Source organism: Tachyglossus aculeatus (assembly GCF_015852505.1).
Source record: "Tachyglossus aculeatus isolate mTacAcu1 chromosome 12 unlocalized genomic scaffold, mTacAcu1.pri SUPER_6_unloc_1, whole genome shotgun sequence".
Classification (NCBI taxonomy): Eukaryota; Metazoa; Chordata; class Mammalia; order Monotremata; family Tachyglossidae; genus Tachyglossus; species Tachyglossus aculeatus.
In genome coordinates this window covers 16,761,164-16,777,209 of record NW_024044828.1, presented here as the reverse complement: position 1 = coordinate 16,777,209, position 16,046 = coordinate 16,761,164, and the positions used below count along the sequence as shown (strand labels likewise).

At 53.9% G+C, this 16,046-nt stretch overlaps 1 protein-coding gene across 1 annotated transcript in view; it reads left to right on the top strand.

Moving 5' to 3' along the window:
- Window positions 1-16,046, top strand: part of CHD8 (chromodomain helicase DNA binding protein 8) — a 57,878-nt gene that overhangs the window by 12,488 nt on the left and 29,344 nt on the right. Inside the window, 4 exon segments of the mRNA XM_038740919.1 lie at window positions 9,897-10,944; window positions 13,156-13,518; window positions 14,471-14,859; window positions 15,439-15,553. Of these exon segments, the coding sequence (XP_038596847.1) occupies window positions 10,111-10,944; window positions 13,156-13,518; window positions 14,471-14,859; window positions 15,439-15,553 (1,701 nt within the window). The 5' untranslated portion in view covers window positions 9,897-10,110.

Below are 16,046 nucleotides of genomic sequence, written 5' to 3'. Positions count from 1 at the left end.
TTGCCAATTTGTACTTCCCGAGCGCTTAGTACAGTGCTCTGCACATAGTAAGCGCTCAATAAATACGATTGATGATGGATGCCGGAAAAACGTCAGAAACTTCAAGGGAAAGGAGACCGGCGGATATTATTCTGAATCTGGTAGCAGCGAATTGTGGTGGTTTTGAAATCAGGGCTATAGAGGCATCGTCTAACAGAACATTTTGGTTCTCGGGTACAGGGAAACAGAGTCAACACGGGAAAATCAGACTTTGCCAGTTGCCCAGGTGAAAGGGGACAGGGGGCAGACCGTTAGCTTTAATGTGGGGGTTCGCTCTGTACTTTTGTCTATATTTCGGGCCTTGAGGAAGCAATCTTTCTGATAATAATAATAATAATGTTGGTATTTGTTAAGCGCTTGCTATGTACAAAGCACTGTTCTAAGCGCTGGGGTAGATACAAGGTAATCAGGTTGCCCCACGAGGGGCCCACAGTCTTCATCCCCATTTTCCAGATGAGGGAACTGAGGCCCAGTGAAGTGACTTGCCCAAAGCCACCCAGCTGACAAGTGGCGGAGCCGGGATTTGAACCCACGACCTCCGACTCCAAAGCCCGGGCTCTTTCCACTGAGTCATGCTGCTTCTGATCTTCTCTACTATTCAGAGGCGTAAACGTGAGCTGGTCGAGGGAAGAGTTGGGAACGCCCACTGTTGGGTAGGGACCGTCTCTAGATGTTGCCAACTTGGACTTCCCAAGCGCTCAGTACAGTGCTCTGCACACAGTCAGCGCTCAATAAATACGATTGATGGAATCTGTGAGCGAGGAAAAACTCTGACTTTAGAGAAAGGAAGCTGAAATAAAATGGGGCAGGGGTGGGCAGGGGAGCTATGAAAAGAGGACGTGGCAGCCCGGGGTCGTACTCTCATAAAAAATCAGATCCGCCGGATTAAAGGAGATGGATGTGATTCCAAAAAGTCTTCCCCCTGCCTCCCTTTCCTGAGGCGTAGCCTCCCGAAATCCTGAAGAATCTCCGGGGCCAAATTCGCCGCCTTAATTCCCTTACCTAAAAAATGAGGATTAAGCCTGTGAGCCCTGTGTGGGACGGGGACTGTGTCCAACCCGATTTCCTTGTATCTACCCCAGCGCTTAGAACAGTGCCTGGCACGTAGTAAGCACTTAACAAATACCCTATATCATCATCATCATCATCATCAATCGTATTTATTGAGCGCTGACTATGTGCAGAGCACTGTACTAAGCGCTTGGGAAATACAAATTGGCAACATATAGAGACAGTCCCTACCCAACAGTGGGCTCACAGTCTAAAAGGGGGAGACTTAAATGGTTTGGGACCAAGTATATAAAGTGATGCAGTACGGAGGGGAAACGGGGGGCATTTAATCGTCATCATATGCTCCTCTTGGATCTGCCCCAGTACTTGGTATATAGTAAACGCTAAAATGCCACTATCATTGGTGCTATATTTATTATTAAGGCTGAAATGTGGGGAAAGTGGAGGTCAGTGAAATATAATCAATCAGTCAGTGGTATTTATTGAGGACTTACTAAGTGCAGACCACTTGGGAGAGTACAATACAACAGAATCAGTGGAAACATTCCCTGCTCATAATGATAATAGAAGAAAAAAGTGAGCCTGGAGGCAGAAGTCTGTCCAGGGGGCTCAGATTCTAATGATAATAATTGTAATTATGGCATTTATTAACTGCTTACTATGCCTTAAGCATGGGCAGAAATTGAAGGTTATCAGACTAGGCACTCTCCCCGTCCCACCCAGGGCTCACCATCTACTTCCCCATTTTACAGCTGAGGAAACTGAGACCCAGAGAGATTAAGACGGCGAGCCCCACGTGGGCAATCTGATTGCCTTGTCTCCACCCCAGCGTTTAGAACAGCGCTTGGCACAGAGTAAGGGCTTAACAAATACCGTCATTCTTCTAGACTGTGAGCCCGCTGTGGGCAGGGATTGTCTCTCTTTGTTGCTGAATTGTACATTCCAAGTGCTTAGTACGGTGCGCTGCACACAGAAAGCGCTCAATAGATACGATTGAATGAATGAATGAGGAGGAAACAGACTTGGGGAAGGGGTTGAATGGGGATGAGCCACCACTCTAAAAATAATAATAATAATAACAATAATAATGGCATTTAGGTGCTTACTATGTGCAAAGCACTGTTCTAAGCACTGGGGGGATACAAGCTGATCATGTTGTCCCACGGGGGGCTCACAGTCTTAATCCCCATTTTACGGATAATAATAATAATGATGGCATTTAAGTGCTTACTATGTGCAAAGCACTGTTCTAAGCGCCGGGGGGATACAAGCTGATCATGTTGTCCCACGGGGGGCTCACAGTCTTAATCCCCATTTTACAGATGAGGGAACTGAGGCTCAGAGAAATTAAGTGACTTGCCCAAGGTCACACAGCAGACGTGTGGCGGGGCTGGGATTCGAACCCATGACCTGTGACTCCAAAGCCCATGCTCTTTCCACTGAGCCATGCTGTTTCTCTAGACTGTAAGCTCACTGTAGGCGGGGAACGTCAACCAATTCTGATGTTGTACTCTCCCAAACACTGAATACAGTGCTCTGCTCGCAGTTGGCGCTCAATAAAAACGATCGATTGAGTTAGAGGATGGGGTGAGGGCTGTGTAATAATAACAATAATAATAATAATGTTATTTATGAAGCTTTTACTATGCGCCAAGCACTGTTTTAAGCACTGGGGTGGATACAGGGCAATCAGGTTGTCCCATGTGGGGCTCCCACTTTTAATCCCCATTCTGCAGAGGAGGTAACTGAGGCACAGAGAAGTTCAGTGACCGGCCCAAGGTCGCACAGCAGATAAGTGGCGGAGGCGGAATTAGAACCCACGTCCTCGGACTCCCAAGCCCCGGGCCTTTCCGCTAAGCCACGCTGAAGCGCAGGGTCTCACAATTGTGACGGGTGAGAGGGATTCTAGACTGTGAGCCCACTGTTGGGTAGGGACCGTCTCTATATGTTGCCAACTTGGACTTCCCAAGCGCTTAGTACAGTGCTCTGCCCACAGTAAGTGCTCAATAAATACGATTGAATGAATGAATGACTGGTAGAGTGGGATGGCGGGGGGGCTCAGGTGGTGAGGGATTTGTTCTGACTACTTGCCACCTGTCCGCATGTTTTGTTGTGTTGTCCGTCTCCCCCTTCTAGACGTGAGCCCGCTGTTGGGTAGGGACCGTCTCTAGATGTTGCCGACTTGTCCTTCCCAAGCGCTTAGTCCAGTGCTCTGCACACAGTAAGCGCTCAATAAGTACGATTGAATGAATGAAGGAGAAATAGACCGGACCGATGCGGAGCAGCGCCAGGGATGGGATGGAGTCGTGGAATCGTGGGTGGGCAGTGGCGGGAGAGAGCCGCAGGAAGGGTTGACATCCATCCGGTGGGGCAGCGAGGGGGAGTTTGGGGGCGACGCATCCGCTTTTCCTTCCTCCGCTCACCCCGGGAGAGGAGTCGGTACCCTTCCCCTCTCAGGAGGCGGGTGTGAAATCAGCGGATAGAGGAAGCGACTTTCCCGGCTCAGGGGCAGAGGCAGGGATGGAGTTCCCGACTGAATAATAATAATAATGGCATTTATTAAGCGCTTACTATGTGCAAAACACTGCTCTAAGCGCTGGGGAGGTTACAAGGTGATCCCACGGGGGGCCCACAGCCTTAATCCCCATTTTACAGATGAGGTAACTGAGGTACAGGGAAGTGAAGTGCCTTGCCCAAAGTCGGCTGAAGTTCCCAGCCTCTTCACCCCGCCGTCCCATTGGGTCAAGACTGGGCCAAGTTTTCTGAGGAAAACTTCACCTCTTCCAGGAGGCCTTCCCAGACTGAGGCCCCCCTTTTCCTCTGCTCCTCCTTCCCTCCCTCTGCTCTACCCCCTTCCCCTCCCCACAGCATGTGTAATAATAATAATAATAATAATAATGATGGTATTTGTTAAGCGCTTGCTATGTGCAAAGCACTGTTCTAAGCGTTGGGGGGATACGAGGTGATCAGGTTGTCTCACATGGGGCTCACAGTCTTAATCCCCATTTTACAGATGAGGGAACTGAGGCCCAGAGAAGTGAAGTGACTTGCCCAAAGTCACACAGCTGACAAGCGGCGGAGCCGGGATTTGAACCCCTGACCTCTGACTCCAAAGCCCGGGCTCTCTCCACTGAGCCACGCTGCTTCTCTGTACAGTAATTATTCGTACAGAATTATTACTCCATTTTATTAATGATGTGTATACATCTGTAATTCTAGTTGTCTATTTTGATGCTACTGACGCCTGTCTACTTGTTTTGTTTTGTTGTCTGTCTCCCCCTTCTAGACTGTGAGCCCGTTGTTGGGTAGGGACTGTCTCTCTCTGTTGCCGAACTGTACTTTCCAAGCGCTTAGTACAGTGCTCTGCACATAGCGCCCAGTAAATACGATTGAGTGGATTGATTGAATGAATGAGGAACAGAGTAGGCTCTGGGTGGGCAGGAGACAGGCCGACCAACTCTTTTCTATCATTCATTCATTCAATTGTATTTATTGAGCGCTTACTGTGTGCAGAGCACTGTACTAAGCGCTTGGGAAGTCCAAGTTGGCAACATATAGAGACGGTCCCTACCCAACAGTGGGCTCACAGTCTAGAAGGGGGAGACAGACAACATAGCAAGCACTTAACAAATACCAAAAAAAGAAAAAAAAAGGGTGGGGGGGGGGGATATGTTGATTTAAGACTTTGAACCGCAGGGGGACAGGGGCTCTGTCCAATCAATCAATCGTATTTATTGAGCGCTTACTGTGTGCGGAGCACTGTACTAAGCGCTTGGGAAGTACAAGTTGGCAACATGTAGAGACAGTCCCTACCCAACAGTGGGCTCACAGTCTAAAAGATTGTTTTGCTTGTACTCCAGCGCTTAGTACAGTGAGTGGCACATAGTAATCGCTTATCAAATACCACAGTATTATTCTTATTAGACTATCAGAATAAACAGACACATTCGTTGCCCACAGCGAGCTGACAGTCTAGAAGGGGAGCCGGCCATTAACGCAAACAGGAGGCATAGGAGCATCGGAAGGGTGAGCCTCCCTTCTGGCGTGGCCAGCGCTCACTCCCGAGCGCTCAGTACAGTGCTCTGCGCACAGTCAGCGCTCAATAAATACCACTGATTGATTGAGGGGGGCAGGAACCTGGTGATTTCCGTTCCTGGCCGTTCTCGGGTCTCTGCCTGGTCCCGGGTGGTATTTATTGAGCTGTTGCAGAGTGCAGAGCACTATACTAAACACTTGGGAAAGTACGATACGATAGAGTCGGTAGACACAATCCCTGCCCGTGAGGAGCTTCCAGTCTAGTGGATTGCAGAGTTAGGAGAAAGCGAGTTTGGAGGGCTTCCCAGGAATCCGGGAATATTGGGAAAGGGCTAGAGGCACCGATTCCTACCTCAAACCGCCCGGCTGTAAGGTTTGACTCTGTATGTGATCCACCTGGCTTCCCGGACCATCCCGCTCTCTCCTGCTTTTCCGCCGAGCACCACAGCTCCCGGGAGCTGTGGATGTGGCTGAAGGATTCGAGGAATCAATCAATCGTATTTATTGAGCGCTTACTGTGTGCAGAGCACTGTACTAAGCGCTTGGGAAAGTACAATACGATAGAGTCGGTAGACACAATCCCTGCCCGTGAGGAGCTTCCAGTCTAGTGGATTGCAAAGTTAGGAGAAAGCGAGTTTGGAGGGCTTCCCAGGAATCCGGGAATATTGGGAAAGGGCTAGAGGCAACGATTCCTACCTCAAACCGCCCGGCTGTAAGGTTTGACTCTGTATGTGATCCACCTGGCTTCCCGGACCATCCCGCTCTCTCCTGCTTTTCCACCGAGCACCACAGCTCCCGGGAGCTGTGGATGTGGCTGAAGGATTCGAGGAATCAATCAATCAATCAGTCGTATTTATTGAGCGCTTACTGTGTGCAGAGCACTGTACTAAGCGCTTGGGAAGTACAAGCTGGCAACATGAAGAGACAGTCCCTACCCATCAGTGGGCTCACAGTCTAGAAGGGGGAGACAGAGAACAAAACCAAACATACTAACAAAATAAAGTGAATATTAACAAAATAAAATGAGGAATGCAGGAAGGGACCATCCCTCCTCCCGTCCGCAGAGAGCAGATTTATTTTTTCTCCTCCATTTGAAGTCATTAGGAGATGAAGCTCAATCGGTTTCCAATCAAAGGCTGTTTCCGTTGACCCTTCTGTGCACCAATCGTCCACAACAGTGTGGACTAGCAGAAAGAGCCTGATTTCGGAGGTGGAGGGGAGTCAGTGGACTGGGCTCCTAGTCCCCGCTCCGCCACTTACCTGCTGGACGCCCTTGGGCATGTTACTTCACGTCTCTGGGCTTCAGTTTCCTCGTCTGTCATCATCAATCGTATTTATTGAGCGCTTACTATGTGCAGAGCACTGTACTAAGCATCTGTCGAATGCGGACTCGGTCCCTGATCTCCGTCCCTCTTAAGCAGTGAGCCCCAGGTGGGACAAGGGGCCTTGTGAGTCTTAATGATCCAGAATAAGCGCTTGACAAAAATGCCACAATTATTAAACTTTCTGCTTTTGGTAGCCAGCGAAATTTCCATGGGGGATGAAGGCAGGGTCTGCTGCTCAGGCTCCTCGTTGCCCTTTGGGGCCAGCAGGGTCGGGTAAACGTTCATCATCATCATCATCAATCGTATTTATTGAGCGCTTACTATGTGCAGAGCACTGTACTAAGCGCTTGGGAAGTACAAATGGGCAACATGTAGAGACAGTCCCTACCCAACAGTGGGCTCACAGTCTAAAAGGGGGAGACAGAGAACAAAACCAAACATACTAACAAGATAAAATAAATAGAATAGATATGTACAAATAAAATAGAGTAATAAATATGTACAAACATATCTACATATATACAGGTGCTGTGGGGAAGGGAAGGAGGTAAGATGGGGGGATGGAGAGGGGGAGAGGAAGGAAGGGGCTCAGTCTGGGAAGGCCTCCTGGAGGAGGTGAGCTCTCAGCAGGGCCTTGAAGTTCAGTAAATAGCATTGATTGGGATAGGGGCTCTCTCCCTCTCGATAGGCGCCAGTCCACCACTCTCTCCACCATCGAAGTCTTATTAATATCACACCTCCAAGAGGCCTTCCCTGACTAAGCTCTCCTCCCGAAATCCCTCTCGGCAATCATCATCAATCGTATTTATTGAGCGCTTACTATGTGCAGAGCACTGTACTAAGCGCTTGGGAAGTACAAATTGGCAACTGAATCGGCAATGTCCGTGTACTTGGATCTGTAGCTCATGGGCGTTTAGTATCGGCCTCAGCCTCACAGCCACCAATGCTCACATCTGCAAAGTTTTTACATTAATGTCCGTCTCTCCCTCTAGACGGGAAACTTGTGAACAGGGAACATGTCTCTTGTATTGTGGTCTCTCAAGTGCTTGGTGACAGTGCTCCGCACACAGTAAGTGCTCAATAAATACCGTTCATCAATGGGTCGATTGACCCACGTCCTCGATTTGTGTACTTTCAATCCAGGTCGAAACCAGGCACCTCATTCCCTTTCGGGGGTCACTGCGATTTCTGGTGGATCCTACTGTACCGGTCCAGAGAGGAATTTGGGATTAGTGGGGGAAAAACCAGGGAGTCGAGAGACCCGGTTTCTAGTTCTCTGCCACTGGCCTGCTGAGTGACCTTGGGCAAGTCACTTTAACCTCTCTGCATCTCAGTTTCCTCATCTGTAAGATGGGGGCAATCTCCCTTTTCTCCCTCCCTCTTAGCGCTTGACAGAGTGAGTCTGATGTGGGGGCCTGGAGCCTATTGGAATATCCTTTATCTCTCCCGGGGCGGGGCGCGTAATAAAAACGACGGTATCCGTGAAGCGCTTACCATGCGCCAAGCACTGCTCTAAGCGTAGTGAACGCCCCGTAACCGCCGTGACTCGCCAGACGCCTGGCGAAAATCCATCAGAGCGGTCCTGAGGGATCAGAGCTCGGGTCAAAAGTGGCGAGGCCGGGCGTGTCAGAGAGTGAAGCGGCATGGCCTAGTGGGTAGCGCCCAGGCCTGGGAATCAGGAGGACCTGGGTTCCGTTCTTGGCTCCGCCGCTTACCTGCCGTGTGGCCGTGGGCAAGCCACTTCGTTTCTGTGCCTCAGTAAAGTGGGGATGAAGACTGAATCTTTTTAGACTGTGAGCCCACTGTTGGGTAGGGACTGTCTCTATATGTTGCCAATTTGTACTTCCCAAGCGCTTAGTACAGTGCTCTGCACGTAGTAAGCGCTCAATAAATACGATTGATGATGATGATGAATCCCATATGGGGCATGGACTGTGTTGCACCTGATTAGCTTGTATCTACCAATCTATCTATCAATCTATGATATCTATCAATCAATGTATCAATGCTTGGCGCATAGAAAGCGCTTAAGAAATACCACTTAAAAAAAAAAAAGTTTCTGGGCAAATTTTCTAAGGGTCATTGCCCCCAGATTTCTTCCCATAGCAAGCGCAAGCCGTGCTTGGGGGGCTGTTTTTCCCCAGAATCCTTTGCCGGGAATTCGCCAATCCCATTTGTCCAGAAGCCGTTGCTCCCGCCTCTGACACTCCGAAGCCGTGGGAACTTTTCCTAATTCTTCCCTCCCACCCCGGGAATTGGTGGACCCACCCGGTGAATCTCCCAGGCCACGGTGTCGGGCTTCCCGGCCCCCGGGAGAGCGCGGGAGGCCTGAAACGCAGCAGCCGGCGGCGGAGGGGCGGGAAGGTTGCCGGGAAGAAGCGCTGAACCTCATCCTGTCTCTCCCTTCATCCCCTCGGGTCAGTGAGCTCGGGTGGGTCCCTCGTCCAGGACTCTGGACCGTGACGAAACAGTTTGTGATCCTACGTGGCGGTGGTGGTGGTGGTGGTAACGGTATTTGCTGAGCGCTTCGGGTGTGCCAGGCACTGTATTAAACGCTGGGGTAGATACAAGCTACTCAGGTTGACCTAGTCTCTGTCCCACGTGGGGCTCACGGTCTTAATCCCCATTTTATAGGTGAGAGAACTGAGGCCCGGAAAATAATAATAATAATAATGGCTTTTGTTAAGCGCTTACTATGTGCAGAGCACTGTTCTAAGCGCTGGGCCTCCAGGAGGCCTTCCCAGACTGAGCCCCTTCCTTCCTCTCCCCCTCGTCCCCCTCTCCATCCCCCCCATCTTACCTCCTTCCCTTCCCCACAGCACCTGTCTATATGTATATATGTCTGTACATGTTTATTACTCTATTTTACTTGTACATATCTATTCTATTTATTTTATTTTGTTAGTATGTTTGGTTTTGTTCTCTGTCTCCCCCTTTTAGACTGTGAGCCCACTGTTGGGTAGGGACCGTCTCTATATGTTGCCAATTTGTACTTCCCAAGCGCTTAGTACAGTGCTCTGCACACAGTAAGCGCTCAATAAATACGATTGATGATGATGATGATGATGGGGCGGGTACAAGGTGATCAAGTCGTCCCACGTGGGGCTCACAGTCTTCATCTCCATTTTACAGATGAGGTAACTGTGGCACAGAGAATAATAATAATGGTATTTGTTAAGCGCTTACTATGCGCAAAGCACTGTTCTAAGCGCGGGGGAGGTGTCAAAGTGATCAGGTTGTCCCACGGGGGGCTCACAGTTTTAATCCCCATTTTCCAGGAGCAGGCAAGTAATGGAGTCGGGATTAAATCCCAGGTTCTCTGAAGCGAAGTGACTTGCCCGGGGTCACACAGCGGACACGTGGCGGAGCCGGGATGGGACCGTCGGTCCTTCTGCCTTGCGGGCCGGTGTCCTAGCCAGCAGACCACGCTGCTTCTCTGTGTGGTGGCCCACCTCCTCTCACTGTCGGTTTTTGTCCCCCAAACAGGTGGTCCGCCGTCGTCCCCTGAAGCCCCGGCCGGCCTTGCCCTATGAAGCCTAGGCCCACCTGACGCCTGGGAGCGTTGGTCCTCCGTTCTCCCCGAGCGACGCGCACCCCTCTTTTGGGTGTCATTTTTCCTTAACGGGGGAGGGGAGGGGAGAGCCAAGCCCCCCCTCCCCTTCCCTCCGGCGCACCCGCCGCCTCCCCGCCCTCCCCCAGGATGGCCGACCCCATCATGGACCTGTTTGACGATCCCAACCTCTTCGGCCTGGACTCGCTGACCGACGACAGCTTCACCCAGGTCACTCGGGACCCCATCGAGGAAGCCCTGGGGCTGCCCGGCGCCCTGGACTCCTTGGAGCAGATGGCCCAGGACGGCGGGGGCGGGGTGGGGGGCGAGCCCGGCAGCGGCCTGGACCCCGGCGCGGAGGAGGCCCCCCCCGCGGCCGAGCCGGCGGCCTCCGCCCCCGAGGCGCTGACCCTGCCGGACTACCCCGGCCGGCCGGAGAGCCAGGAGCCGCCGCCGCCGCCGCCGCCGCCCGTCCTGCCGCTGGCGCCGCCCGCGTCCGGCCTCCTCCAGGTGGCCCAGGGCCAGGAGCTCCTCAGCCAGGGGAACCCCTTCATGGGGGTGTCGGCCACGGCGGTGTCCCCGGGGGGCGGGCCGCAGCAGCCGCCGGCCCCCAAGATCGTCATCCTCAAGGCCCCGCCCGGCACCTCCGTCCCCGGCGCCCACGTGGCCCAGATCCACGCCCAGGCCATCACGGGCACGGCCCAGCCGCTGGTGGCCGGCGCCGCCAACGGGGGCAAGGTCACCTTCACCAAGGTGCTGACGGGCACCCCGCTGCGGCCGGGGGTCTCCATCGTCTCGGGCAACGCGGTCCTGGCCACCAAGGTGGCCGGGGGCCCCGCCACCGTGCAGCGGCTGGTCCAGCCCGGCCGGCCGGTGAAGCAGCTGGTCCTGCAGCCCGTGAAGAGCTCGGCCGGCGCGGGTAACCCGGCCGTGGGCGGGGCGCCCCTGAAGCCCGCCGTCACGCTGACCTCCGCGCCCGCCCAGGTGAGGCGCCCGGCCCGGCGGGGCATGGGAGGGGAGGGGGTGGAGCCGGGCCGAAATCGGAGCTCGGCCGAACGACGGTGGGCCCGGGCTGGGATCTCGTGTCTCGGCACCCAAGCGGACGAGGCGACTTAGGCTTCAAGTAGAGAATCTGTAGGGATTCCAGGCGCCCCGGCCCCTGCTGAACCAAATCTGCCTCCCGTCCTTTGCTCCCTGGATCAGTTCCCCCCCCCCTCCCCCCCGCCACTGTGTTCTGTCCGGAGAAGGAAGCCCCTTTCATTCATTCATTTTTAGACTGTGAGCCCCCTTTTAGACTGTGAGCCCACTGTTGGGTAGGGACTGTCTCTATATGTTGCCAATTTGTACTTCCCAAGCGCTTAGTACGGTGCTCTGCACACAGTAAGCGCTAAATAAATATGATTGATGATGATGATTCATTCAATCGTATTTATTGAGCGCTTACTGTGTGCAGAGCACCGTACTAAGCGCTTGGGAAGAGACCTCATCTGAGGAGGTCTGTGAGCCCCACAAGGGATAACCTGATCACCTTGTAACCTCCCCACGCTTAGAACAGTGCTTGGCACATAGTAAGCGCTTAATAAATGCCCTTATTAGTATTATTATTATTATTACAAGTTGGCAACATCTAGAGACGGTCCCTACCCAACAGCGGGCTCACAGTCTAGAAGGGGGAGACAGACAACAAAACGAAACATGCGGACAGGTGTCAGGTCGTCGGAACAAATAGAATTAAAGCTAAATGCACATCATTAACAAAATAAATAGAATAGTAAATAGGTACAAGTAAAAGAGTAATAAATCTGTACAAACATCTATACAGGTGCTGTGGGGAGGGGAAGGTGGTAGGGCTGGGGGGGATGGGGAGGAGGAGAGGTAAAAGGGGGCTCAGTATTTCTGACTGCAGACATCAACCCTGTTAGGAGTCCTTCCCAGACTGAGCCCCCTCCTTCCTCTCCCCCTCCCCATCCCCCCCGCCTTACCTCCTTCCCCTCCCCACAGCACCTGTATAGATGTATATATGTTTGTACAGATTTATTACTCTGTTTAGTTATTTGTACATATTCTATTTGTTTTGTTAGTATGTTTGGTTTTGTTCTCTGTCTCCCCCTTCTAGACTGAGAGCCCACTGTTGGGTAGGGACCGTCTCTCTATGTTGCCAACTTGTACTTCCCAAGCGCTTAGTACAGTGCTCTGCACACAGTAAGCGCTCAATAAATACGATTGAATGAATGAATAGGAAAGTATGCTTGGGTGTCATGGAGCGGTTAGTGGGGAGAGGACAAAGGAGCAGAGTAAGAGTGATAACAATTGTGGTATTTGTTAAGAGCTTACTACGTGCCAAGCACCATTCTAAGCAATAGGGTAGATACAGGGTCATCAGATCAGACACAGTCTGATCCCACATGGGGCTCACAGTCTTTATCTCCATTTTACCGATGAAGTACCTGAGGCACAGAGAAGTGAAGTGACTTGCCCAAGGTCCCACAGCAGACCCGTGGCGGAGCCGGGATTAGAACCCACGTCCTCTGACTTGCAGGCCCGGGCTCTCTCAACTAGGCCTCCCTGCTCCTCCTCTGCAGAATCAATCAATCGTATTTATTGAGCGCTTACTATGTGCAGAGCACTGTACTAAGCGCTTGGGAAGTGCAAATTGGCAACACATAGAGACAGTCCCTACCCAACAGTGGGCTCACAGTCTAAAAGGGGGAGACAGAGAACAAAACCAAACATACCAACAAAATAAAATAAATAGGATAGAAATGTACAAGTAAAATAAATAAATAAATAGAGTAATATGTATGCAGAATGTATGCAGTAATATGTATGCAGTAATATGCAGAAGAGAGGATGGGGGCAGTTGGAGCATATAGAGGCTGCAGGCATCTCTTCTAGCCTTTCAGCTTCTTACCAATCAATCAATTGTATTTATTGAGCGCTTACTGTGTGCAGAGCACTGGACTAAGCGCTTGGGAAGTACAAGTCGGCAACACATAGAGACAGTCCCCACCCAACAGCGTGACTACCAACTCCGTATTGCTGTCCTCCCCCAAGCGCCTAGTAGAGCGCTCTTCACCCCGAAAGGGCTCAGTAAATACCACCGACGGGCTTATCGACGCGGGCCGCCCCACTCCTCTGGAAGCCGGGGGCCTGGGCCTGGGGCCGCCGCCTGACCGCCCCGTGTCCGTCCCGCAGGGCGAATCGAAGCGCATCACCCTGGTCCTGCAGCAGCCCCAGTCCGGCGGGCCCCAGGGCCACCGGCACGTGGTGCTGGGGAGCCTGCCGGGCAAGATCGTGCTGCAGGGCAACCAGCTGGCGGCCCTGACCCAGGCCAAGAACGTCCAAGGGCAGCCGGCCAAGGTGGTGACCATCCAGCTGCAGGTGCAGCAGCCCCAGCAGAAGATCCAGATCGTCCAGCAGCCGCCCGCGGCCCAGGCGCCCGCGGCCCAGCCGCAGCCGGTGACCCTGTCCTCCGTCCAGCAGGCCCAGATCGTGGGGCCGGGGCAGGGTCCGGGCCAGAGGCTCACCGTGCCCCTCAAGGTGGTCCTGCAGCCACAGGTGAAGCTGCCGGCGGGGCGGGGCGGGGCGGGCCAACGGCGGACCTCCTCTCCCCGGCCCTCCTCTTCCTGGCCGGTTGGTCGCCAGCGCTCCCGGAGTCCGTTCCGTTTCCCCCCCTCCCAGGCTAGTGGGTTCTTCCGCTTGCCTGCCCTCCCCCGGGATTGCCCCGTTTTGTTCAGTGTCTTCCTCCACTCCGTCCTCCCACCCACCCCCGGCCTGTTACAGAATGTGGGCCCTGAGCCAGCTGTGGGGGCTCTGACCGTTTGTGGAAAAGTCAGCTTTGGATTCTGAAGGACGACCGTATTGGGAAGGAACCCGTAAAGTTTCAGTGTTCTGCCCGTCAGGAAACTTCCTCCAGAAAGGCGCCCCGAGCCTGGGGGGGAATGCCGGGGGTAGAGCCCATTTTTCCCTTAGCACCGTGGTCTAGGCCACTCCAAAAGGGCCTGTGCCGTCAAATGATTTCCTCCCGCCTCACTGTGAAGCGAAAAGAGGCTAGGTGAGGGCAGGGCCGGCCTCTCCTTTCTGAAAGTGGGGAAATGGTGGCTTTTTCTTTTTTTCTCCCGGAGCCCAGTGAACCCGGCAGCGGAGCCCAAGTTAGAATTTGTTTCACTTGCCCCGTCCTGGGCTCACGGCTCTCTTTGTTGGCCGCTTTTCCGAGCGCTCGGTGCAGTGCTGTGCACCCAGAAAATCCGTACCGCTGATCGACTGGGGAGAAACTGACAGCAAAAGCAGATCCAGGCTGAACCCGTTGAGTGGTGAAGAGAGGGGAAGTTTGAACGGAGGTTGGGGGGCCAAGTCCCTAGCTCTCGGGGCGGTAAAGGGGGAAGGCCGGCCCTTTTGGAGTAGCGGAACTCCCCTCGTTCCTCCTTGGGGTCGGCGGCGATAGCGTCCAGGCCGGCGTCGGCGAGCCTCCCGGGAACGTTTGGGCCGGACTTCCGCTCTTTCCCCGCAGGCCGGTTCTTCTCAGGGGGCCTCCTCCGGCCTCTCCGTGGTCAAAGTCCTAAGCGCCAGCGAAGTGGCCGCCCTGTCCGCCCCGGCCGCCGCCGCCGCCCCCCACGCCGGAGGCAAGGCCGGGCTGGAGGAGAACCGCCGGCTGGAGCACCAGAAGAAGCAAGAGAAGGCCAACCGGATCGTGGCCGAGGCCATCGCCCGGGCCCGGGCCCGAGGGGAGCAGAACATCCCGCGGGTGCTGAACGAAGACGAGCTGCCTAGCGTGCGCCCGGAGGAGGAGGGGGAGAAGAAACGCAGGAAGAAAGGCAGTGGGGACAGGCTGAAGGACGACAAGCCCAAGAAGAGCAAAGCCTCCGCCGCCGCCAAGTCGAAGGGCAAAAGCAAACTCAAGTAAGCTCCTTCAAGGACCGGGGCGTGGCGTCCGCGGCCCGGATGGAGGCTGGGAAGCAGGTGACCCCCCACCCCCTCCCACCCGGCGGAAAGATTTAGGCCAGAGGGCCTGGACAGTCTCCCAAGTCGAACCTTTCCGCCGCTATTCCCACGCCTTCTGCTGCCGCCTGGGTTTCCCAGGCAACCGGGAAATGGGAGGCCCTCGGAGGGGCCCGGTCAGCCTTGCTCCGGTTCCTAGAGACCTTGGGGGTGGGGGGCCCCCCTCCCCTCCTGCAGCTGGACGCCAGGTTGGAAAGAGCTCCCCCCTTACTCCAAGGCTTCGGGAGGCCTCTCTCCGCTATCCGGAAACCCCGGGGTACAGGGCGGGGGGAGCCGGGAAGGGGAGGGAGCCAAGGCATCGTGGGACTACGTGGCTGGGCGATTACCTTCGTATACAGTGAGACTGGGTTGTTAACGAGCGTCTGCTAGGCCTTGGTCAGTTGGCTGGGCCCGAGAGGTGAGCGGCCCCGTGAGCCCCGGAGTGGACTGCACCCTTTCTTCCGCTCTTCCCTGGGTGATGCCTAGCTTCTTCCTTGCCAGCACGATCACTCCGGTGGTGGGGAAGAAGAGGAAGCGTAACACCTCGTCTGATAATTCCGACGTGGAAGTGATGCCCGCCCAGTCCCCCCGGGAGGAGGAAGAGAGCAGCATCCAGGTAAGAGGCACAGGCCCATCTCCCCTTCCCCTAGCCCCCTTCCCCCTGCACCCAGGGAAAAAGCCCGGTGGAAGGAACCCTGGGCAACGGCCCGTAGTTACAATTGAGAAGCTGTGTGACCTAATGGGAAGGGCACCAGTCTGGGAGTCAGAGGACCTGGGGTCAAATCCCGGCTCCACCTCTTGTCCGCTGTGTGACCTTGGGCGAGTGACTAGTTTTTTCTGGGTTTTGGTTTCCTCACCTATAAAATGGGGGTAGATACATGTTCTCCCTCCCCGCTTAGACTATGACCCCCATGTGGGACAGGAACTGTGTCTCAACTGCTTGGCACATAATAAGCGCTTAACAAATACCATAATTAACCACACAGCTTCTCTGGCATTCTAATGGTTCTGAAGGTACGCTCTTTCCCAACAACGTGACTAGCATTTGTTACCGATATAAACAACAATTACTAATAACAATGTCTAGCGCCTTTGTTTTTCCAAAGCGC